The following is a 24,338-nucleotide window of genomic DNA, read 5'->3' as shown; positions in this document are numbered from 1 at the left end:
AGGGACCAAATTGCCAATATCCGCTGGATAATGGAAAAAGCCAGGGAGTTTCAGAAAAACATCTCTTTCTGTTTTATTGACTATTCTAAAGCCTTTGACTGTGTGAACCATAACAAATTATGGCAAGTTCTTAGCAGTATGGGGATACCAAGTCATCTTGTATGCCTCCCGAAGAATCTGTATAACGACCAAGTAGCAACAGTAAGAACAGACCACGGAACAACAGACTGGTTTAAGATTGGGAAAGGAGTACGGCAGGGCTGTATACTCTCACCCTACCTATTCAACTTATATTCAGAACACATCATGCGACAAGCTGGGCTTGAGGAATCCAAGGCTGAAGTTAAAATCGCTGGAAGAAACATTAACAATCTCAGATATGCAGATGATACCACTTTGATGGCTGAAAGCGAAGAGGAACCGAGGAGCCTTATGATGAAGGTGAAAGAAGAAAGTGCAAAAGCTGGCTTGCAGCTAAACCTCAAAAAAACCAAGATTATGGCAACCAGCTTGATTGATAACTGGCAAATAGAGGGAGAAAACGTAGAGGCAGTGAAAGACTTTGTATTTCTAGATGCTAAGATTACTGCAGATGCTGACTGCAGTCAGGAAATCAGAAGACGCTTAATCCTTGGGAGAACAGCAATGACAAATCTCGATAAAATAGTTAAGAGCAGAGACATCACACTGACAACAAAGGTCCGCATAGTTAAAGCAATGGTGTTCCCCGTAGTAACATATGGCTGCGAGAGCTGGACCATAAGGAAGGCTGAGAGAAGGAAGATCGATGCTTTGGAACTGTGGTGTGGAAGAAAATTCTGAGAGTGCCTTGGACTGCAAGAAGATCAAACCAGTCCAACCTCCAGGAAATAAAGCCAGACTGCTCACTTGAGGGAATGATATTAAAGGCAAAACTGAAATACTTTGGCCACATCATGAGAAGACAGGACACCCTGGAGAAGACGCTGATGCTAGGGAGAGTGGAAGGCAAAAGGAAGAGGGGCCGACCAAGGGCAAGATGGATAGATGATGTTCTAGAGGTGACGGACTCGTCCCTGGGGGAGCTGGGGGTGTTGACGACCGACAGGAAGCTCTGGCGTGGGCTGGTCCATGAAGTCACGAAGAGTCGGAAGTGACTAAACGAATAAGCAACAACAACAAAATTTGTTTCTTTGGTGGTTGCCGTGCCATTCTGCCCTAAGAAAAAGCCTAAAAAAAACCATGTTGGGGAGGCTGGGGGAAAACTGAGGCCTAGTTGTAGCGGTTTTCTTGTGTGACTTAGTGCTCCCAGCCACCACCACCACCATCATACACAACAACATGTGTGAAGAACAGCTGCCAGTTCTTTAGCTGGTGTTGGCCTTCATTTACATCGAGTTCTTTCCCAGAAGGATGTCATATTATTATTGTTATTGTTATTGTTATTATTATTATTATATCCTCCTCCTCCTCCTCTAGTTTTCCCCCAATATTTCCTCATTTTTATTCTCTCAGGCTTTCTCATCTGTACCTAACAAATTTATTCCATATAAAAAAGAGAGGAAATTGTAGAGCTCTTAGGTTTCTCCAGTATTCTCCCTTATTTTATTTGAAATGTTGATTTCATCATAAAATAAAAGTAACAAGAGGATAATTTTGTAATTTAAGTGCTAAATAAATGTCTTTCGTTTTTCACTCTGTTGCAGGAATTTGTGAGACTTACAGTGTCTGATATTCTTGTGACATTTGTAACAATCCTAGTGGGAGATTTTCTTCGGGCTTGTTTTGTCAGATTCGTAAACTACTGCTGGTGCTGGGATCTTGAGGCTGGATTCGTAAGTCAGTGATTTGCACAGGATTCAGCTTAGAATACATTTTAGCAAATGCTCTGAGATGCGTTTTCACACGTTTTCTTTCTTCTGTTGGAAAGGCTATGGATAGTAAGTTATATAATTCAGCAGCAGCATCTCTTACCTTCCCCTTCATCAAACCATCAAGATGGCTGGCAACATTTTTAAAACAAAAAAATAACTTAAAAAAAAGATAAAAATGAGAAAACTAGAACCTTCAAATATGCAAATGCTAAAATGTTGATCATAAGAATAAAAGGCAAACCACAAGATCCTGTGAATGGCAGTGTAAAAACATTCATTTGCATTACTTTAATGGTTTAACTCTACAGACAGGATTGGAAAATCTCCCTATGCTCAGGGTGCTTTATTTGTTTGTTTGTTTATCATTTATTAGATTGAGCCTTCCTCTTGTACAGGAATAACCTGATTTATTATTAGTTCCTTCCTCTTGTAGAGGAATGCAAGTTGGCATATATAATGTTCCCTCCTGCTATTTGTCCCCCACAACAGCCACCCTGTGTGGTAGGACGGACAGATCAACTGGCCCAAAGTCCCCCAGTGAGCTGCAGCTAAGGGTGGACTAGAACCTGGGTTTTTCCACCCTTAGTCGAACACTTAAACCACCTTAAGCATACTTGCTCTCTTTTGTTACAGCTGATACAATTAACATTCCTAACACAGGGTCTTACAAAATAGTGTTATATAGTGTTATATAACCTGGGGCTTGGGAAAGTTGAATAAGGCATATTAGCATTTACATCATATTCCTTGTTTTCTTAACAGCCTTCATATGCAGAGTTTGATATTAGTGGTAATGTGCTAGGTTTGGTCTTCAATCAAGGAATGATCTGGTAAGATACTCTTGCCTGTTAACATTCTTAGCTAGAGAAAATGGTAACAGTAATTGTTACATCTACAGTGGACTGAGAAAAAAATGCTGTTTATTCTGTTCTTCAGTTGCCAGAATATTCCATATATTTTCAACACGTTTTAATTTGAATTTACCTTTTACAGAGGCTGTGGGACTCCAGGGGACCTCCATGTGCATATTAAATTGTTTCCTTTGAATCAGATCAAGTTTTCATGGATAGCATAACAGCCATGAAGCTGTTTCAATGTGTTATTCCAACACATGTGGCAAATTCCACCCTAATTCTATTTTTCTTGGTTGAAAGGCATATGGGCATTCTAGAATCTTCTCCACTCTTGTAGTGAGATTATTACTTGTTAAGACTTAGAACTTCATTGGTTTTTCCCTTTTATAAGGATGGAAGACAGCCCACAGAACCCAATGTATCCTACTGGACTGTCAGTAGCTCTTGAAACCCATGATCATGGTATCCTTCTGAGCTGTCAGAACTGGATGTTGCGGGCACTGTTTTATACTGGTTCTGCTCCTTCTTGACATGCCTCTTCCAGAGGTTAATGCTATAGACTTGCTCTGTAGCAGCTATGTCATAGGATGTCTGAGGCCTCAATTTTATTTCCCATGCTATTTAAACTCTATATAAAATCCCTGGAAGTTATCATCTGAGGTTGTGGGTTATCATAAATAAGGCTATAATACCCAGATTTATTTGGCCTTTTCATAGAACATAGATGAGACAATCGATTTTCTGAATCAGCATCTGGATAAAATCCACTAAATTGATGTTCAGTCTGAACAAAAAAGAGGTATTGTTGATGGGTGATTTGAATGCCTAGGTTAGCAGTAATTAGTACTTACTAATATGAACATATCAAACCAGTGTCAGCAATACTGGCTGTCCTCTGTTGAATCTGCCCAGTTAAATGTTTTGATACTTAGGGCCAGAGGACTCAAGCAACACCTCTTTCTTGATGTACCTGCCTAGTTGTTCTACCATCTTTGAAGACCTTTTCCAGATGTTATCACTAAGTGAAATGAGGGTACAGCTAGAAGGAAGAAGGCAATATGGAATGATCTCCCTAAGAACTGCTGGAGCTCACATTAATGCCTTTTGGGCTCCAAGAAAGAATATCCCTTACCTCTTCTATTATCTTTATGGTTTCATACTCAGTTTGATGTTAATTACAACCCTGTAATAGTAGGATTTGTAGGTTTTGAATTTTCCCTGCACTATATTATTATTATTATTGGTTTTTATTGTTTTTAGAAATGTTTAAGTTACTTTATAATCTAGTCAGAGAACTTTGGTTATTGGGCAGATTAATCAATTAATTAATTAAATTGTGTAAGCTATCCCACTGAATTAATTAGGGTTTATTCTCAGATGTCCACTGGATGATTTATTTTATTATTAACAGAACCACCATGCTGCCTTAGTGTAATGATTTTGGTGGTGTACAAAAACAATTATGTTATATTAAGGAATTCCTTGGAATGGATTTCTACATGTATGACTTTATAGAAATCTATTAGGGCTTATTTTGAAGTTTACAGTGCCCAATTCCAAACTTTAATGTGAATGTTTAATTTGATGGGAGAGAAAAAAATTCATTGATTCTGGCATGCCCACTCACACCCATATGTCTTCAATTATGTGGCAGGTAGGAGAATCAACACAGTAAGCATTGTGAGTTTGCCCTAGCCCAGAAATATTGTATCTAGTATTGTAGTTTTAACTTTATTAATGATGAGCAAAATTCAGACTCTTCCCATGCCCAACATCCATTGTTCCTGTCTCAGAAACATCAACTCCACGTGAAGCAAACTATTTATTTATAACGGTTCATGCTCTGCTGCTCATCTGGAAGAATTTGGAGAATGGCTTACAGATCACTAAAGACAAGATCATTTTTATTACCTTCAGGGTTATAAACTACAAATATAAAACACAAAAGAAAATTTCATGTAATAAAGCTGGAGATTCTCACAAAGACCTAGTGAATGGAAACATTCAGAGAAAGGACATGCCAAAAGGGCCAGCCTCTAAGCTATGTTTACGGAGTGGCCCTACTTCTGTCTCTCATAGGGCCTTATAGAATGGCTACTGATGACAGATCCTAGGCAAGATGAATGAATGAGCTAACGGTGGCTGTTTTCCTTCTCTGCCACTCTTCAATGGACTGACGAAAAAGCATATTTTTGCAATTCATAAAGCATTGTTTTGATAACAATTGACACTATAATGAAGACACTATTTCCAGGTAAAAGACCTATATTTTGATCCACTGCAGCTGGCTGATATGTACTATGATTTACCTTTTTGAAAGCAAGCAATGCCTGTTATCATAAAAAGACATTTTTATCTTTCTCTCTCCCCTCCCTTACTACTCCCCAACTTACAGGATGGGATCCTTTTACGCACCAGGACTTGTGGGCATAAACGTATTACGTTTATTCGTCTCCATGTATTTCCAGAGCTGGGCTGTTATGAGCAGCAATGTCCCCCATGAACGAGTGTTCAAAGCCTCTAAATCCAACAATTTTTATATGGGACTCTTGCTGTTGATTTTGTTTCTTAGTGTGTTACCAGTTGCATATACCATAATGTCCCTGCCTCCTTCCTTTGACTGTGGACCATTCAGGTACTGGAAGAACTTCTTCCTGATTCCTTTATTTGCATGCTATTTTTCAATGATAAGCCCAATTCTTCAGGAAAAAAATTACATATAATTTTCATATATTCCACTAGCAATTATAAGAAATACGAATGAAATATTTGTGTAGGTATCTGAATTAACAGACTAATCAAAATCAATGAACATATACTAAAACTGAAAAATTCGAATAGTAATAATGCAAACTCATTTGTACACATTGTAATTTGTCTCTTTCATAAGAATATAACAATTCAAAGTAGGTTTGACTGATGATAAACCAGCCTTAGGTATAAATGTTTGTAGTACATCCATAATTAAATCTTTTACTTATTTTGTAGCTAGAGAAAACAGAACTGTTGTTTTAATAATTGGATTTTAGTAGAAGGCTCTTTGAAGTTTGAGCATTAACAGCCAAGGCTGAACACATCATCCATTTGGCTGATGGAATTAGTTTATAAAAGCTAATAAGCTAATACAGGGTTTGGCTAAGTTAATATCAGTATTGCGTCCAGATCGCAGGAAATAATAATTCTGCTCTAATTTTTATCGAATTGCCTTTGTACATTGTGTTCAAAAGTGGACAGAACAATTAAAAAGACATGGACTGATTGGAGTGTGTTTCAAGAACAGGATGTTGAAAGGATTGGAAAACATATTGCATGAAGCTTTGGAAAAAGATTAAGTGAAACATAATACCAGCCCTCCCGATATTTGAAAGGTTGTGCAAACGTGTTCTCTATGGAGGGCAAGAGTAACGGTTGGAAATTGCTGGGAAGAAAATCTCAGCAAAACATTAGAAGCAACTTCTTTTTTATAATGACAAATATTTCGCAATGGAATAGATTACATGAAGCACAAGCAGACATTCCTGTCCTTGACATATTTAAGCAAAATCTATGCAGTCACTTATTGGAGGTGATGTACCAGCATCCTACATTACAAGGTCTGCATTGAACAGGGGAATAGACTACAGTAGAATCACCCAATCACTGGATTCTTTCTAATAAGTCTTTGATTTCTGTGATTTCAGTCTTGAGTTATTAGGATCAGTCTATAGTCATACATCTGGATTACCATTTTCTATTTTTGATAACCCAAATTTCACTAACCATATCCCCAATTTCTGTCAGGCTGTTAAGGTGAAATTGTTGCATTTCTAAGGTATAAGGGAGTTCTCTTCCTCCCAGTACTGAGTAGGACCCTCAATAGCCCTTGCCTGTCTTGATCAGTCTGCTGCCCCTTTGTAGGCTACACAGATCCCTGATGCAGCAAGATTTTCCAAGATACGAAACATCCTTTTTGTGGGGGAAACCATTCTAGCTCTGTCTGTCTCCAGATTTTGGTACATCACTGGTAGGGAGTTCAAATAGTTTCAACAGGGAATTAAAAGAGGAACCTGTATTTCTGATAGCAGCTGCATTCCTGAAGTGACAATTCTTTTGGAGCCCAAATAAATTGAGGAATCACTTTATTTGGAGATAGATATATACAGATAGGAGGAAAAGAAAAGGATAATAAGAAAAAGGAGTCAATAATCCAAAGGAGTGCTCTAATATGGATTGAGCTTGCTCAGTGGCTGCAGAACAAGCTATTGGCGAATCAGGCAGAACATCTGGTTTTGTCAAGAAGAAATATTATCCTGAACAAGAGCATGCTACATGGCAACGTTTAACCTGGGAGACAGAAATATAATGGTTCAGCATATACAATAGCTGAAACTACCAGCAAATATCAGCGTGAGTTATAAAAATAAACGCCTGTTTTCAAAGCAGTATTTTAGAATCCTCCTTACTCGGTCACAACAAATATCCTGAGTGTAGACAGTAGCAGAATAATAGAAGCTGACTGGATCAGAATATGTGATACGTGTTCTGATGGAATTTTAAAGCGCAAGACAACTTGTCTAATATAGTACAGAACTAAACACTTATATTAGTAAGTGTTTTGTGCTGCCATTGTGAATCAGCTCCTCTCTAATGGGTCTAAGCAGGATTAATATGCCAGTGACCTCCACTTTGATTCAGTAACTCCTTCATGCTGCCCTGCTGATACTGACCCAACCTTGGGCCAGTTTGGAACAAATTGTTCTTTGGGCTTTTCTTCTGTTAATAAGCAATGTCAGTAGCAATATCTTTATACTGTTTTGATGAAAGATGGATAATTCTTTGGATTATATTAGACATGTTATCTTGCCCTTTAAAATTCCATCAGAACACACATACCCCTGAAAACGTATACTGTCCATTCCCTTAAAAGAAATTGATGTTGTATATTTATTTAGTATCACTTTGTGAAACTTTAAATTCTAAATGGTTGGTGATGGCATGCGATCAAACCTTCACCATCCTGATTCTCCAGCTGTATTGGGACTACAATTTCCAGGATTGTAATTGGCAACACTGCTGGCTGGGAATTCTAAGAACGGTAGTCAGAATTCACATGGGTGGTATCAAGTTGGAGAAAACAGAAATATATTATGTTGTATTTGTTGTTACTTAAATCCAGCTTATATTGAGCATTATGAGTAACATAAATTCAGAATTAAGCAGTTTCCCATAATATCTCTTTCAAAAAAGAACATAGTTTGCTGTTGTTTTCCAAATAAAGTCTTGTAAGATTTTCATTATTAATTTTATGTATCTTAAATTTCCAAATTCAAAAAAAAGAGAAAATGTGTTCAACTATCATTTTTTAAAATATTCCAAAATGAAACAAACTGAGGATATTCAAGCAGTATATTCTGAAAGTACATTGCATGAAGAGTTCTTGTATGAGCTGTTTGCTGAAGTTTGATTTCTGTCATTATTCATTCCTGTCCATGTATTTTTTTTCCAGTGGAAAAAAGAAAATGTATGATGTCATCCAAGAAACCATCAAATATGATTTCCCACCCCTTGTAGCCAAGGTCTTTGGTTATTTGGCAAATCCAGGACTAATTATAACTGCAGTTTTGCTTATGATGTAAGTTGCATTGAGCGAGATGGGGGAGGGGAAAATTGGATGCCTGGAGATAAGGATGTATTGCTATGTTGTCAATTAAAATTTGTCACAAGTTAAAGAACTGCTGCATGTAACTGTAAATAAAACAAAATCCTTGTGAGTAGATTATGCAATTTTTCCAAAACTCTTAATCTGCCAACTCCCAAGTCCCTCTTCTTGTATCCATTATACAGATTGTTGCTTCCAGTGTGATTAACAAATTGATTAGAGGTAGATCTATATTTGGTAGTGAATGCATTTTGAGATAGCAAGAATCTTAGGAATACATTGTTTGCATTCTCTTGAATTTGGTTGTGAACTGGAATTCATATCTTGGCAGTTTTAGTTAACATCCGAATAGACCCATTATTTATAACAAGTTTCAGTAATTATTGAATTAAAGCTAGATCTAGAATCTAATCCAGCATTTAAAATGGTCTTGCAAATAATAAATGATTCCTCACACTGTGGGTTGCAACCCCGAGGGGGTTTAGGTGCAGGGTGGAGGGTTATTATTATTTTTTAAGATGATCAGGGCTGCTCAGACAAAGTGGGAATGCTATTAAAACTGATTTTACTTTGCCTGGGCAACTTCACAGTGAATTTTTGAGTGTTCCTTCTTTTGTCTGTACAAGCCAATCAGGAGCATTGAAAACTCATTCCTATTTTGCTTGGGCTTCAGTCTAGGACAGTGTTTCTCAACCTTGCAACATCAAGCTGTATGGACTTCAACTCCCAGAATGCTTCCCATGCTGGCTGGGAAATTCTGGGAGTTGAAGTCCACATAGCTTGAAGTTGCCAAGGTTGAGAGACACTAGTCTAGGATCTATAAAAATGGCCAAACCCACAGCTCTAGGATTTCTGTTTGGCAGATGGTATCTGCCAACTGGTGATTTCTGCCATGGCAATGTAGCTGTATGTGTTTATTGCAGTCTGTAAAAGCATATGGGTTAGTGAAGCTCAATGCTTTTACCTACTGTTTTAAATTACTTTTCAAAATGTAAAAGGTTTTGTTAGGTAGTAAGAGGAAGAGCTAAAAATGACCAGTCTATTGGTAGTACTGATGAAAGTAAGCCTAAGTCAAGAAACTATTATGACAGTTATATACCTCTTAGAAAGCAGTTTCTTTCTTGTCTAACTCTGACTGCAATGAAATATTGATTTTATACATGAGGGGAGTTGCACAGATTTAGTTATAAGATTGAGACTCCCTCTGTATTTTAGTATATTCTTGAAGTCTTTATAAGGTATCTCAGATTTTTTTTTAAAAAATGACATTTGATTTTACAGTCTTGCCATATATTACCTGAATGCTGTGGCTGAAGGATATAAACATGCCAATGCTGAGCTGAAAAAGAAAATGCAAATGGTATTTAGTTTTGTTTATATTTCATGTTACTTTAATTGTAAGAGTGATCATATCTGCATTACCTGAGTATAGACTGCTAATTGTGATAGCTTTTCACTTTTTTGAACTACATGATTGAAAAAGACATGCACTAATTCATATGCTGACTGCAGTATCTTATGTTCATATTGATTTCTTGTTACAATCACAAGTTTCTCCAAAGCTGATTTTTTAAAAGACACAATACATTCACACGTACATAAATAATTAATATCTAGACAACAGTTTTATTTTTAATATGCCTCTCAGTTCATACATGAAACCTGGATTATTTTTTATCACTCTGAACATATAAATCTACTTCGATCCATGGCATTTAGAATAAACTTCATATTTGAGTTGAATGGTGTGAAATCTACCATTTAGATATTGACCAAATCAAAGCTATGGGATTCTATAAAGTAATATGACTATTAAACATAGTGAATGAATAAAAAAAGAACCCTGGGTTTTATTGTGCTCACTAGTGCCTTTATTTTAATTTTTCTATAGACAAATGAGAAAGAAAAATACAAATCGAAACTCAGCTAAACAAATCTCTTCAAATTACAGTAAATCTAGTATACATTTTCTGTGATTACATGTTCTAGGACATGGCTGGAACTAAACATTAATGGTCAAAGGCACCAACCCTAAAATGCAAATGGACAGAGAAGATTGCAAGAGTCTTCTCAGATACTCCTGTCTGCTGCCTCATACCATGTTAGAATAGACCTTCCTGTTTTAGTCTAAGTATTTTTAAAATTACATTAGGAATTATAATTTCAGCCTAGTATAAGATGGAATTAAAGTTGTCAAAAGAACAAAGATAAATTCAGATATTACTCCATTTCAAATTTTGCTTTGTTTTGGTTTTAAAACAAGACCAAGATTACATTATCCACATCAAAGTCTCATCTTAAGTCTCAGTTTTGACTAAATTAGATGTAACTTCTTTCCGAATGAAGCAGGTATTTCAATGGCATCTGTTTTTTATTTGCACAGCAACGTGAAGATGAGAAAAATAAGAATAAGAAGGTTTCTGCCAATCCTGCAATGCAAGACCTAGAAGACTTGCTTGTTCCATATACAAAAACCATGGAAGGGCTCGATGCAGCTAAAGGTAAAGATAGCCTAGTCGAATCAGTGTTGATCCATTTATTGCTTTGGGTGAGTCAAGGTAAACGGACAGCTTTAGTCCCTCTACCATTTGCAGAGTGTCATCCTCCCTAAATGAGAGACCGAATGGGCTATGGTCTAATCTCCAGGTCACCCTACACACCTAGAGAGAGATGGCCATCAAGATGCTAATGCTGCATTAGGGCTTTTCAAATTAATTAGTAAATGCCAGCTTAGTTTAAGCAATAGCATCAACACTTAATGTTATGTCATGGTTTACTTTTAAAAGTTTACTTCCTGCTTACCTACAAGAGCTTACACTCTTTAAAGGTGATATTCATGCTCATTGAGAAAAAGACATGGGGATTGAAATATATCCATTAACAGTTAATAGAAAAACGGGGGAAGGATTTATCTCCCTTTGCTGGGAAAACAATTTACTGCTGTTTCAAGAATCCGCTCTTCTCTACTATAAATTACACAAATAGAGGGAAGAGGAGGCAATACCCTTACTAACAGCTTGTCTTGAGTATCCTTGAGATTCAGCTAAATACTCTGAAATCAAAGGAGTCTGCAAGAAGCTTTCATCAAAATGACAAAAGTTGCTTTGTGCTCTCATGGTGCAGGCACCACCCCTTTCATTCAGTACACATATCAGTGCACATAAAAAAGAGGTGGTGCTTGTGTAGTTTGAGCATGATGGTGTGCATTGTCTGCCTCTTTGACCCATGGACATCTCTATTTAAGACTTAATAGTATCCAAACCATACTTCCTATTACCATTGCTTGATAAAGATAAATCAGGTAAATTTGAATTATTCTATATGCTCAATCTTATGAGTTTAGCTAACACAGATCTCTAGAAATCTTTGCTACTGTACTCATTTGTCATGCATAAAGTTGATAAAGACTAATTTGGTCTTGCCTTAAGCTACTACATCTGAGTTAGGAACATTCAACCACCAGACAGCCCAAAGAAATACTGTATAGAAAACTAATTCTCCACTGCCATCTAGTGGTCAAACAGATTTTTTGCATCTCAGATCTAGTAGCCTGGCAATTTTGGTGCAATACTTTTTTTCTTTTCAACAAGGTAAGCCTGCGTCACCCAATGATAAAACCCATTCTGCAGAGAGAGAGACAAATGCAGGTCCTGTGAGAGGAGTCCCGTTGTCATCCCCACCTTGTGTAATAATGAGTCAGCCACTTACTCCAAGAACAGGTGTGCCCTTCTCTAATCAACTGAAACCTGGATCTTATCCAAGGGGGCCTCATCCTGGAATCGGAGGGGGGAAAACTTAGTAACAATGGCAAAGTGGCAGTAATTATGTGTACTAGATCGTGAGCCTAACGGCAGGGACTTGGTTATTTTACAAAATTGGCCCCTTGTTTAGAAATGTTAAGAGCTTTGTTAAGTGTTAAGCAACACCTACAATAGGCTTCACTTATCTTGGAAAAGTGACAGAAAGTTCCTATTTGGTGATGAAATCTTTTTGCCAAACTCCAGCTCATTGGTTTCCTTGTATACCGTCACCCATTTGTATCTGGCACACAAATAGAGCTTACCTAAACTGTAAGACACCATGGAGTTAGAGATGGCAGCACAAAGGGGGAAAGGTCTAGATTCAGCAGGGCTGACATGTCCCCGATTGTAACTGTAAAGCTGTTTTAAAAGTAAAAACCAGAACTTTTGACAAGTGTTAAAGGTTAATTACTCCAATTATGACTTTAGCCAATAGTCTACTAAATCCCACCCCACCAACAGACAACATACAGACAAAACTACCAACCTGTCAGATGATGGTTCTAAAATTAATGAGTACCTGATTTATGTACTCTAAAATGTTAGGAACACCATTACACTTCGTAACAAGAGTAGCTGGCCTTCAAAACTCTCTTCCCCGATTAGCCTTGTCTTCCAGATGGGATTGTCTTCTGGCATCGCTTCCCCAGGGCTGATAGGCAATGCCCTGGCTCTGCCACAGAGCCCTCCCAATTCTGGTCCCATCCTAGCATGTCGGTCAGCAGGTACATGGCTGTTTTCTCAGGTTCTAACGGTGCAGGAAGTTGGCAGGAAGAACTTCAAGCCCTGCCAGGTGGCTCCATCTCTGGTTACCAAGAAACCAGCAGATGGTTTGAAAGCTCCCTTTCACTTCTATGCCACAGCAAGCTTTCCATAACTAGCTTACATTTATTCACGTTTCTTGTTGACATGGAAAATACATTCTACACAGAATTTTTTTTTTCATAAAATTTTGTAGTATCAAAAATGCATTAATTTCAATTTGTAATCATAATTGGAAACAATGACAAATATGGCCTTTTGATGCATGTGCGATAGTAGCAATTTTTTAAATTAAACCCTCACAATTTTCCTTGCTTTTGTATAGGACTGTGTGTGTAATGTGTAGCACATCTCTATATTAAATAGCCTCCATGACTCCAACTTACATCCAGAGCTGGAGTGGGAAAATGGGAATCAAGTGATAGTAAAATCGTTAATAGTTAAGAGGTACAAAGCACTGTAACTATTTCCAAGACTAACACTAGCCACCCTTATATGGAATACATTTAAAGTTATATTATCGGTCTCACAACACCTAATGATGTTAGAAGTTTGGGAAACAAAATTTCAGAGTTGTATGACATCACGCATTGTGTCTTTTTTCTTTCATGACAGTAAATCTTTGTTCAAAAAGGAGTGCCTGTGTGCATCTCTCTTGAATGCAAGATAATTAACACCCCATTAAAGCTTACTAGAATTAACATAACAAGCTGGGAAATGTATTATGTGATTTTTAAAAATGAGGCATGTAGGGAATGTTTTAAGTTCAAAATAAAACAATTCTATTCAAAGCACTTAAATCTTTGCTGAAGTATTTTGTTGCTAACATAGCAACAAAACTCTTGGAGAACATTTTGCTTTGAGTTCAGAACATTCAAAATGACCTGTTTTCTATGACTGGTATGCTTAGAATGAGGCCATCTGAAGTGACTTAAGATTTGTTCAGAGACCATAACAAACATGTTGTTCTTACCTTAAATTAGTTCTACACTTGAAACATTTTGTACACCTTCTAAAGTCTTTTTTAGCCAAATATATATCACAAGTTTAAAGAAATCCTAGATTAACCAGAACACACAATCTAACCCATGTTCTGAAAGTCAACTATTAAATAATGCTCTACTCTATTCCTATCTATAACATAATAAAAGGTGACAGTGCAAAACATTATTTTCCTTGTTCCCAATCTGTTTTAGAACACAGCAATTTTTTTAAAAAAAATTAAGGTTTGGCTCTGACAAAACATCATTCTTTAAGTGAATGGTATGCCACATAAAGCCAATATAACTTTTTAATTTGCATGTGATTCAAAACAATGAAGCTTTAAAAAAAATGCAACCTGCCTTAAAGAAACGTTAGCACTACTCTGCGTATGAAACTTGTACCTCAAATGAAGTTCAAGTCTTTAATCAGCTGTGACCTGTTTAGTATTCTTGTAATATTGTAATTTCAAACACACTTGTGTAATACAGCAGAAATTGAGCGGCTCAGCCAGCAACCCTTTGCGGAGAGACCAACATTAAAGCTTGTCTCCTCACAAATCCCGCCCAGTATCTCCTCTGTATCAAAGGGAAAAAAGCACTCACTTCATTCCTTTTTCTGAGCACAGAAAGGGTACCAGAGAGCAATGGGACAGAATTTAGGAATAAAAGTGTTCGCTTCCTGAAGCCCTGCAACTTGGCATCATGCTATTTGTATTTGGAATGGATGCTGCTCCCCTCCTAAGATGCTCAGCAAAAACTCCTGGTACTGCGACTGATGCAATCTTAGCAGTCACAGCCCTAGCTTTCAGCTTCCTAGCCCTGATATTTCCAGGAGACCCCTCCCGCCACCCGACCTTCCATGTCCTAATCAGGGCTGATCCTGCATCACTTCCCAGATCAGCCAAAATATAAGAAAACAAACAAACCAATCTTAGTTAAGAAGGAAGATATTTATTCTTCAACTGTAGTTCTGGAATTGCTATTGCTGTATTAGGACCATTCTGTGGCATTCCCAACCCACTCAGTAGCCTGAGCAGTGGGAGCTGCAGACCAGTCTTCAGTGGCAGTCTGTGAACTCCAATCCTCTGAAAAAGACATAAAATCACACTGGGTTTTGGAAATATATGCAACATCCTCAATCTTCCTTAGCATATTTTGAGATAATTCTCTGTGATTAGCAACTGTATTTCAAAATACAAATCTTGGAAATATTTGCACAAAGCTGAATAGAATGATAAATCAAAGCAGCGTTCAACAGAGAAGTGCAAAATGTGTCAATGCAGAAACAGGATTATGGAGAATTCCATATGCCCCACTTTCATGTGGATAAAGCTGGTCTGGGGGACAGAAGTCAATCCTCTAAACTGGAAGGATCTTTATTTTTCAAATTCCTATCCCCACCCATCTCCCCCCCAAAAGGGGGACTCTTCTTGATGTGTCCTTGATGAAATAGACCTCTTGTGAAATAGGACTATCTCAGGAACACTTTACACTGTTTCTGGTTTGGAGGATTTAGCTCAAATAACCGCCAAACTGCTCCCCACACCCAAGCAGCATGGTACAGAAGATGTCTGGCATGGTCTTGAGGGAAACAGGAGGTTCCACGGGTTTTTGGAACAGTGTACTCCCGTAGACCTTTCAGTCCATAAGGCCATCTAATTCAGCTGCAGCTTCCACTTTCATCTCCTCTTCCATTAAATAAAAGCCCCAGTCCACCCCCAAGGCAGCCAGCAGAACCAAACTGCCCTGTTGCACACTTCAGATGAAGGTATTGCTTCTGAATCAGTAAAAGCTGTGCTATACCCAAGCAGCAATTTGGTATTAAAAATTCCAACAGATGTAAACAGAAGCATTTTTAAAAGCTATTGAGAGGCAATTGGAAAGGGAGAATAAAGAAAGCAAACTGAATAGACTAATGGAGAATAAGAATGGATGTCTGAGCTCTGTATGCCCATGTTTTAGATACTAGCTCCTACCCACTTCTTTCTCAAAACTTGCCTGTTAAATGCATTTCTGGAATCTATCACCCTGTGGAAGGGAATTCGTTTATAAATTGTAGAGAGAAAAAAAAATTAAAATCCCTCACCTTAACTTAAAATTACTGCATATGATATATTGTCAAGTCAGGATTCTTCTCAATTAAATTTTTAAAGCTACTTACCAGTGGGGAAAGGCTGTATTGGGACAGAAGGCACTTGCACCCCTTCAGACCAATCAGTCACCTCAGGTTGTGGAGGTGCAGTGAATTCAGGGGCAGGTGCTGTCCATTCGCCCTGGAACTCCTCCTTGGTAACTGCCTTATCAGCTGCAGCCTGTTCTTCTTTTTCAATCTGAACAAGAGGCAACTCAAGTTATGACTATAAATTAAAGCTTTCTGGGTGGCACCAAAATCTTTCTGAATCTACATTTTGAAAATATGGGTAATTTTGTACAAACTTGTGTCATGCACTGTAAATTTCTGTATTTTAAGCAAAGTACCATTTTGATGTATCTCCTTTAATACTTTCCTTTTCAGTGTTGTGGCACCAGACCACAATTTATAAAAAATGTAAGGTCATGCTACCAACTTAAAACCACTTATTTCAATAATAAAAGTAGCTGTAAATCTGGTCAAACATGTGTGAATGTTACATTTTTACCTCTTCAGGATCCCGGTAGAAGTAGAGATCAGGCATGACCTCCCATGGGTGCTCACGGGAAATAGTGCCACGCATTCGCAGGACTTCACGAGCCAACATCCACCACATCAGACCAACTGAGTGAGCTCCCTGAACATTCATTAGATATTTGTCAATTAGATCTTCAACACACTCATTTAAGTTCATGAATAAGCATTTGAGTTTGAATAAAAGGATCATGCTGTTCAACGAATCAGGAAAACAAGAAAACAAAATACAGCTTAACCAATCCATCCACCCTGCTTGATTTCCTTCAGCTATCCATTTTTGGCTGCCGTTTCTAATAAACATGTAGCAAGGATCACTATCAAACTCCATTCATTGAACCAAAGAGGTCCTTATGGTGTTAGCAAAAAGACTTGCAGGGGCTTATATAGCACGCTTCCTACACTCAGAAGTTCTTTGGACAGAAATTGACCTCAGCTCTGAGCTCTAACAGCGTGCACATGTTTTTCCTTCTCCCAAAATTTTTACCCCATCAAAGCAAATTTTGTATCAAACCTTTTAAAAAATTTTTTCCAGAAAGTGCTGAAGAACCACAGCTAGAAATGCTTTTTGCAAAAACCAGATTCATGTATTAAAGGATATACTACCTTGTTGTTGCAGGGAATAGCAATATCTACATAGCGCAGGGGAGAATCTGTATTACACAAGGCAATGGTGGGGATGTTTACGTAAGATGCTTCAGTCAGTGGCTGATGATCAGCTCTTGGATCAGTGACCACCAAAAGGCGGGGTTCACGAAAAGCAGCCTGGATCTGATTGGTGAATGTGCCAGGAGTGAAACGGCCAGCAATTGGAGTTGCACCAGTAGCTGCAGCAAATTTCAAGACAGCACGCTATAAGAGGGAGATAAAATACATGGCAGAATAGATTGTGTGTTTCCATTCCCCCAAAACAATTAAGCTATTATTTATTTTGCATGTACAAACAGGACTGAATTGAGAAATATTTTAAAACACCAGACACAAATATATTTGGCTTTTGTCAAAAGTTTGGCTTAAAGATTTCCAGAAAATTTAATTCATATTACTTGCTCCTAGCTGGTTTCTTGATGGGCCATATATACTATCGGGATATCATTTTCATCTTCTGGCCAAGTGTATCCATACCTGCCCAGTATTCCTGGAGGAGATAACACTAACATCAGCTGGGTTCTCAATAGCAACAATGGCACGGGCTGCCAAGAGCAGTTTTTCCCAGGTTCTCTTCAGATTGATGATATAAATACCTCAATAAAATGACATAGGTTTTTCAATTAAAAATGGGAACACTCAACAAATAAAATGCATGAACTTTAACCCTCTTGTCCCCCTCCTCTACTGTTGCCTTCATAAATCGGGCATGTGGCAGCGACTACTATCAAACCCCAGTCACAGAGAAGCACTCTACTGGTGTTAGCGAAAATCCTGCCGGAGTTTACTCTAGCACACTTCCGACACTCAAGAGCTAATTGGCCAGAAACTGGTCTCAGCTCCAAGTTTTAACAGTGTGCAGTTCAAACACAATGGATAGCACACCAACCTGCCTATCTTAAGTCAAGCCTTAAAGGTAAAGGTAAAGGTTTCCCTTGACGTAAAGTCCAGTCGAATCCGACTCTAGGGGGCGGTGCTCATCTCCGTTTCTAAGCCTTGGAGCCGGCGTTGTCATAGACACTTCCGGGTCATGTGGCCAGCATGACGACTCGGAACGCCGTTACCTTCCCGCCGAAGCGGTACCTATTGATCTACTCACATTTGCATGTTTTCGAACTGCTAGGTGAGCAGGAGCTGGGATTAACAACGGGAGCTCACCCCGCCGCGCGGTTTCGAACCGCCGACCTTCCGATCGACAGCTCAGCGGTTTAACCCGCAGCACCACCTATAAGTCAAGCCTTACTTGATTTCAATTACAAATCACTCCTGTTTGATAGATCTCCATGGAAAATACCAGCATCCTATAAGGGAGAACTGACCCTGTACCACTGAAATTTTAAAAAGGCCCATGCTTTTTTTTGGGGGGGGGGGGTGTTTCAGTTCATCACCAGTTCTATTAAGATTAGCTCTGGCATGGAGAAAAACCAGCCCAAATTAAGCATGACTAGGGCCCACCTGAAAGGAAGTACTAAACATACCTTTTTCCTTTGGCAGTGCTAACTAGAAACAAGACTCAGGCACGGGGAAAATATTATACGTATCAACTTGGAATTTATAGACTCTGACAGCAAACTTCACTATTTTGCATAATGAGGACTCTGACATCACTGATGTAAAGTGAAGTCTATAATTAACAATAATTAAAAGAAAAATCCCAATTTTTACCATCGCTTTTTCTTTTATAAATATACTGTTCCATCTGAAAATCTAGATTGGTGCCTCCCAAATGGGTTCCTGCAGCAAGGAATTTGAGGACATCCTCCTCCTTCATCTGTAGGACATCAAGGCCTCCGGACATTGTGAAAGTTTCCTTTAAAAGCAACGACAGGAAACCTAGAACAAAAATCAGCAGTTAACTAGCGTTTTAGTACATGTTATAATAATTACTGAACTATAAAATGGAAGTAATAATAATCTATCGCTGTCACTGCAGAGAAAATTGTGACTACAAATCCGTTTATAAAGCCAGAATCATTAAGCTTCAAACGCTGTTCTAACACTTTCCAGCCTGGTTTATCATAAGAAAAATGCTTTGGCATTCAGCAATTAATCTGTAATCTTTAAAAAAAAATGGTAGCAATCAAAATAGCAAAGTATTTTTTTAATCTCTACTCACTCAGAATACTGGGTAATTTTCTTGAGAAGGCTATACAAGGAAGCATTCTTACTAGGCCTGTGAATGCTTCAAAAATAATGCTTTGTTTGGACACAGCACCAGTGCGAGCACAGCAGCTCTGCTATTCCTTTAAGCATATGCATCTTTGGCCTTCTACACGGGCCTGAAAAGATATCCCTGCAAGATGCACTGTTTTAATGGGATTCTTTCTAGTTAGTAGAATAAAGTCACATAAACTGATTATGCTCCTAAGATTAAAATAGTAACTTCTATATTTAAGACTGACACCTTTATGATAAAGGAAACCACACTTTTCTGAAGATCCAAAGGAGAGCACTCACTTGAAAAGCTCAATCTATCTCCAATCCTCTTCCTTGTATTAGTAGGGATAATTTTAATAGCCAGAAAAAGAGCAAAGATTGAGATTAAGGCAAAGGGCTAGAAACCAGGAGGCTGTGAGTTCTAGACCCACCTTAAGCATGAAAGCCAGCTGGGTGGCCTTGGGCCAGTCACTCTCTTTCAGCCCAACTCACCTCGCAGGGTAGTTGTTGTGGGGAAAAGAGGAGGAGAAACGATTATTTGGTATGTCTGCCGCCTTGAGTTATTTATAAAAATAATAAAGGCGGGATAATAAATAAATTAAATGGTAAATCTTGCGCTGAAATGTTGAAACTGTCTGAGGTACAGATGGGGCCAACGAAGCAAACACCAACATGTATTGCATTACTATATATATAAATCCAAAACTTAAGCAGATTAATTGCACTGCCTCGCATCATTTCCAATGCCGTGGTTGCAATTCTGAACTCGAGGAAGACCCAAATACGGGAAACCACTCGGTTCGGAAAGTTTCAAAAGCATCAGAGGCGCCACGAAGGCCAAGTGCATTTTGCAACCCAGACAAGGCGGGAGGCCTGCAACACGTGGGGCATCCCAGCCATTTCGGCAACCCAAAGCAAAGGCTGCGGCCTCCTCCCAACGCCGCCGTAGCCCTTTCCCACCGCCACTTTGAGCGGCTGGAGCGAGCACAGTCCCGTGACTAACGACGCTTTAGGAGACTCACGCGGTGACAACGCCGTATGGAGGCCTCCTCAAGCCGGAGAGAAAGAGAGCCGAAGTGTCTGGTCACGTGTATATATACTCCGCTTGCCTACCAATCGCAAAGTTTTTCTCCAGGAAGGAAGTGACGTTAACTTCCTTTCGTTTCCAAGCCATGGCAGAACTCTCGGTCACTTCCGGCTTCCTTCTGAGCGCCGCCATATGCGGGGCTACAGCTAATGCAGTAAAGGGGGAGCTTACAGCCTACAACAGTCTTTCTCAAACTTGGCGACTTTAAGATGTCTGAACTTTAACTCCCATGGCTGGCTGGAGAATTCTGGGAGTTGAAGTCCACACATCTTAAAAGTCGCCAAATTTGAGCAAAGCTCGTCTACAAGCTGTGGCAGCAAAATGCCTGGTGGCACCTTTAAAAAGTGTCACAGGACTTGCTCTTATGAATGCGGCTTTCCCTATGAAAGCACTACCATTCAGTTGCACTGTTTGCCAGTACCTTGCCCTCATTATCCTCACACTGGATTGAAGACTAGCATTTCTAGATGTGCTCCCACATTAGAGAAGGCCAGGCACAAAGAGAGTTGCAGGTCATGACCCTCCATTGAACTTGGGTGTTTTCTTTAGGGTGATTTCTGACCAAAGAAAATTTTCTGTCTTTCCCTTCTTATCAAAATTATTCAAAAAACAAGGATGGTTTTCAAACAAAAGAAAAAGCATTTTTAAAATTTATTTATAGAGGCCGCCCAATTGCCAACAATTCTGGCTGGCTTACAATTAAAAAGTAAGAAAAATTCAAAAATTTAAAACATGAGTGACTCAAAGACAGATGAACAAAAAGCCATCCATCAGGCTCAGCCATCACCTGCTCCTAAAGCCTGGGAGAATAGCCAGGTCTTGAGCAGCTTCCTAAACGTATTTGGGAAAGGAACCATCCGGGTGTTAAGATGCTGATAATCTCTTGATTGTATTTTCCAATACTTGTGGGACACATTCCAATATGTTTTGCTGGATTCACCTAATACATTAAGGAATTGGCTGGATTCACCTAATACATTTAGCCAGATTTATATAAACTGTTTTATGGGTTACTGTAGTTCAAGTGAATACTGTAGGGGGCATCAGAATGCTTAAACCCAATACAGTAATTTACTACTACTACTACTACTACTACTATTATTAACATTTATATGCTGCCTGACTCCAACGATTCTGGGCAATTACAAATAAAAACATTGAAAACAAAACAAAAATACGATAGACAAAAATGAAGAGTAAAGCCATATAAAGCTTATAGTCTTCCATATGTATGCGTCACAGATTATCAAACAAATTGCAATTCAGAATCTACCATGAGAAGAATTCAAGCCAAAGGCAGTGCCAATAAGAATGGCAGTGATGGTAACAACATACAATTCAAAAACCATTTGGCGTGTAGCAAAACTGGCAACATCTGCATACAACAGAAATCTTGGCAGGACTAGTACTATCTCAATGACCCCAGCAGGGGGAGATGAGTATTAAAAGAAACACAGTGAGACTTTATCCTGCTCAATAGTCACCTCATTTCTGAAATCAGTGGAAGGGTAAAATAGGAAGAGAGGAAGAACACAACAGATAATTCTAATTTTTAAAATTTCATTCCATATTTAAAGAAATAGTGTTTCATGGATTACCCTGATGAATTAAGTTGGGAAACAGCATAACTGGCTGTCTAGCATCCTGAGCAGAACTGCAGTGGTTTTTTTTGCAGGTTTTACATATCTATTCAGATCTCTAGCACGGAACTGAAAGATACACAGAATAACAGTGCCTGCCTGTGAGTGGCAACAAACACTATCCCTGGACATCATTCTTTTCTCAGCCTAAGTTTTTATCTTCCTCAACTAAATTTTTCCTATTGGTTATTATCAAGTCAAGAACAGCTGATCCTATTGATCTTTCCTCCACCCTTTGGAAGAGAATATTGTCAGGCAGAAAAGCAAGAATTCCCTGGAAGAGTTATGTTTGAAGGCTCTATCACCCAACCAATGTGGTAATTAGACCCCTTTTATTACTATAATTTAAATGCTTCCACACTAATTTGTTATCTTGGGTGACCTAATATATTGCCCTGCTAGAAAATTTAAGACAGAGTAGCATACTAAAAAAGTACATTGGTTTTTTTTAAGGTATACAACTGAAAAAATGCATTTATTGAGAAATGTATTACTCCAGTTTACTACTCAAAAAAGAATTATATAAGACAGACTCTTACTAGCACATGCAGCTAGTTCCATTCTTTACCCTGGAGATATCCAGGACTTGTCATGATGATAAGAAAAATGTCTTCACCCAACTGATAAATCACCTGGAACTAGCTGATATGTTTATCAGCAGACAGCATGCTAGTCTCCACAGCACATCCAATACCGCACTATTTTTCCGTTTTTACTGTCTTAGCAATACTAACTGTTCTATGAAGCCACAGCATATATCTGGCTGGTCCAAATCCAGCAATAAGTTATTTCTCTGCTCTGAGGTATTAAATCTCGTTTGAACTGCATAGTGAAAAGGAAATACAGTTAACTGCATTGTTATCAAAGAGCATTGTTATTTGCAATTTTTTTTAAAAAAAGAAAAGCTCTCCATGTAGGCTAGAGACCATGTCAGCCTTTGGGGAAGGTGTGGTTTGCAACTATCTTAGGTTCAGCTCCAGGGTCACTTGGTTCCCTAAGTGTGGAGGACTGGTGTTCAAGCAACCTGTGAAGCATGTACATCAAACATAACAGTATGTAAAGGAGAAACAGCATGGGCAGCTACCAGGGTCTGTGCCCTAGAAGCCAAAAACAATATTTCAACTTCAATTGTTAGCAGATTTTGTCACTGCTTAAAATTGGTTTCAAACATACACCTTTACTGTGAACCATCTTAAGCTCTTTTCATTGGTGGAAAAATAGGTCATTAATAAATACTGTAACATGGTACCTTAATTAGTGACTAAAGACCATGCAAAGTTATAAGCATTAATTTTACAACAGGGGTAGCCAGCTCACAGATTAATGATCCAAACCACTGCAAAAATCAAGGGCGTCAGATGAGAACTGAAGATGTGCAGCAGCTCAGCAGTGGACCCTTTAAATAAATATAGCCACTCTGCTGACAGAATACCCACTATAACCTCTACATGTTGAACCCCTGGGAAAGAAAGTGCAGCACTCAAAATTGAAATGTGATTTGTGAGTAACACATCCCAAATGTCTGCAGTGTTGGGCACATATGGCCTTCCAGAAGTTGCTCAACTAGAACTCTCAACTTCCCTCCCAATTGACCATGCTAACTGGGGCTACTGAGAGATGTTCAGTAACATCTGGAGGGACACCGTAAAGCATGCCTCCAATAAAGCATGAACTGTTCCACCATCTTGCTCATCTAGGCTCATCTTGCAACATGTATGCTCTTGCAGGAAGGGAAGAATAAAGTTGTTTTGGTTCCTTTCGGCTGCTGGGGCAAAATAGAAAAGAAAATACTCAACTGCTTTGAGTGTAGATTTCAGTCTGTAAGCTCCTTCTGTTTTCAATATGGTCAAACATAAAGTGGAATGGGACAATTCCCCACGATTTCTGGTAAAGCCAGGCTCATGCTTTCCAAATACTATTAAAAAAAAACCATGCTGATGGTGTAATGGTTTTCTTACCTCTTGAATTCTAGCACCATTCTTAACTGCATGGCCTTCCCTTCTCTTGGGTAGGTATTTAAACCTTATCCAGAGGTCTGCACCCTCTCCTGAGCAAGCCACCTTCTTAGGGAACTATTTCGATGCTGCACTACAAGCATTCTCCTTCCTTTCCTTTGTGTGTGGTATCCAAATACTGCTTGTGACAGAATCATTGTGTTCTGTGGCAGAGAGGTGTGGCAAGTACTGCACTGCACTAGTTTACAATCAACTTAGCATTCAGAAAGCTATTTAAAGGACTAGGTTTAACAGTG

At 38.7% G+C, this 24,338-nt stretch overlaps 2 protein-coding genes and 2 non-coding genes across 4 annotated transcripts in view; 1 reads left to right on the top strand and 3 right to left on the bottom strand.

The window, feature by feature from the left end:
* Nucleotides 1-13,022, top strand: part of LOC134496303 (transmembrane channel-like protein 2) — a 39,168-nt gene extending 26,146 nt beyond the window's left edge. Inside the window, exons 14-20 of the mRNA XM_063302043.1 lie at nucleotides 1,686-1,814; nucleotides 2,616-2,683; nucleotides 5,103-5,342; nucleotides 8,193-8,318; nucleotides 9,627-9,705; nucleotides 10,729-10,893; nucleotides 12,765-13,022. Coding sequence (XP_063158113.1) covers nucleotides 1,686-1,814; nucleotides 2,616-2,683; nucleotides 5,103-5,342; nucleotides 8,193-8,318; nucleotides 9,627-9,705; nucleotides 10,729-10,893; nucleotides 12,765-13,022 — 1,065 coding nt within the window. The remainder of the gene's footprint in view (nucleotides 1-1,685; nucleotides 1,815-2,615; nucleotides 2,684-5,102; nucleotides 5,343-8,192; nucleotides 8,319-9,626; nucleotides 9,706-10,728; nucleotides 10,894-12,764) is intronic.
* Nucleotides 13,023-14,821: 1,799 nt separating this feature from the next.
* On the bottom strand, nucleotides 14,822-20,496 carry RPSA (ribosomal protein SA). Its single transcript, XM_063304133.1, has 7 exons — nucleotides 20,383-20,496; nucleotides 18,869-19,036; nucleotides 17,681-17,799; nucleotides 17,162-17,407; nucleotides 16,530-16,658; nucleotides 16,052-16,220; nucleotides 14,822-14,975 (listed from the first exon to the last, which is right to left on the bottom strand). Exons 2-7 carry the CDS (start codon nucleotides 18,999-19,001, stop codon nucleotides 14,881-14,883), a joined length of 891 nt encoding a protein of 296 aa, XP_063160203.1. The 5' UTR covers nucleotides 19,002-19,036; nucleotides 20,383-20,496; the 3' UTR covers nucleotides 14,822-14,880.
* Nucleotides 16,856-17,015, bottom strand: LOC134498131 (small nucleolar RNA SNORA62/SNORA6 family). The gene has a single exon (XR_010067998.1). It is a non-coding gene; the product is annotated as a small nucleolar RNA SNORA62/SNORA6 family (small nucleolar RNA).
* LOC134498132 (small nucleolar RNA SNORA62/SNORA6 family) lies at nucleotides 17,911-18,066 on the bottom strand. Its single transcript, XR_010067999.1, has one exon. It is a non-coding gene; the product is annotated as a small nucleolar RNA SNORA62/SNORA6 family (small nucleolar RNA).
* Nucleotides 20,497-24,338: the final 3,842 nt, after the last annotated feature.

Source organism: Candoia aspera, chromosome 4 (assembly GCF_035149785.1).
Source record: "Candoia aspera isolate rCanAsp1 chromosome 4, rCanAsp1.hap2, whole genome shotgun sequence".
NCBI lineage: Eukaryota > Metazoa > Chordata > Lepidosauria > Squamata > Boidae > Candoia > Candoia aspera.
Note: the sequence above shows the minus strand (reverse complement) of the source record. Positions and strands in the feature narration are given on the sequence as shown.

Bases quoted from the DNA above. Each gene is read 5' to 3' on its own strand.
- RPSA (XM_063304133.1), bottom strand. From the start codon at position 19,001: ATGTCCGGAGGCCTTGATGTCCTACAGATGAAGGAGGAGGATGTCCTC. The intron at 17,800-18,868 runs GTAAAAATTGGG...CATTTTATTGAG, and splicing joins TTATAAAAGAAAAAGCGATG to GTATTTATATCATCAATCTG. The intron at 16,659-17,161 runs GTAGTATATCCT...ATGAATGTTCAG, and splicing joins CTATTCCCTGCAACAACAAG to GGAGCTCACTCAGTTGGTCT.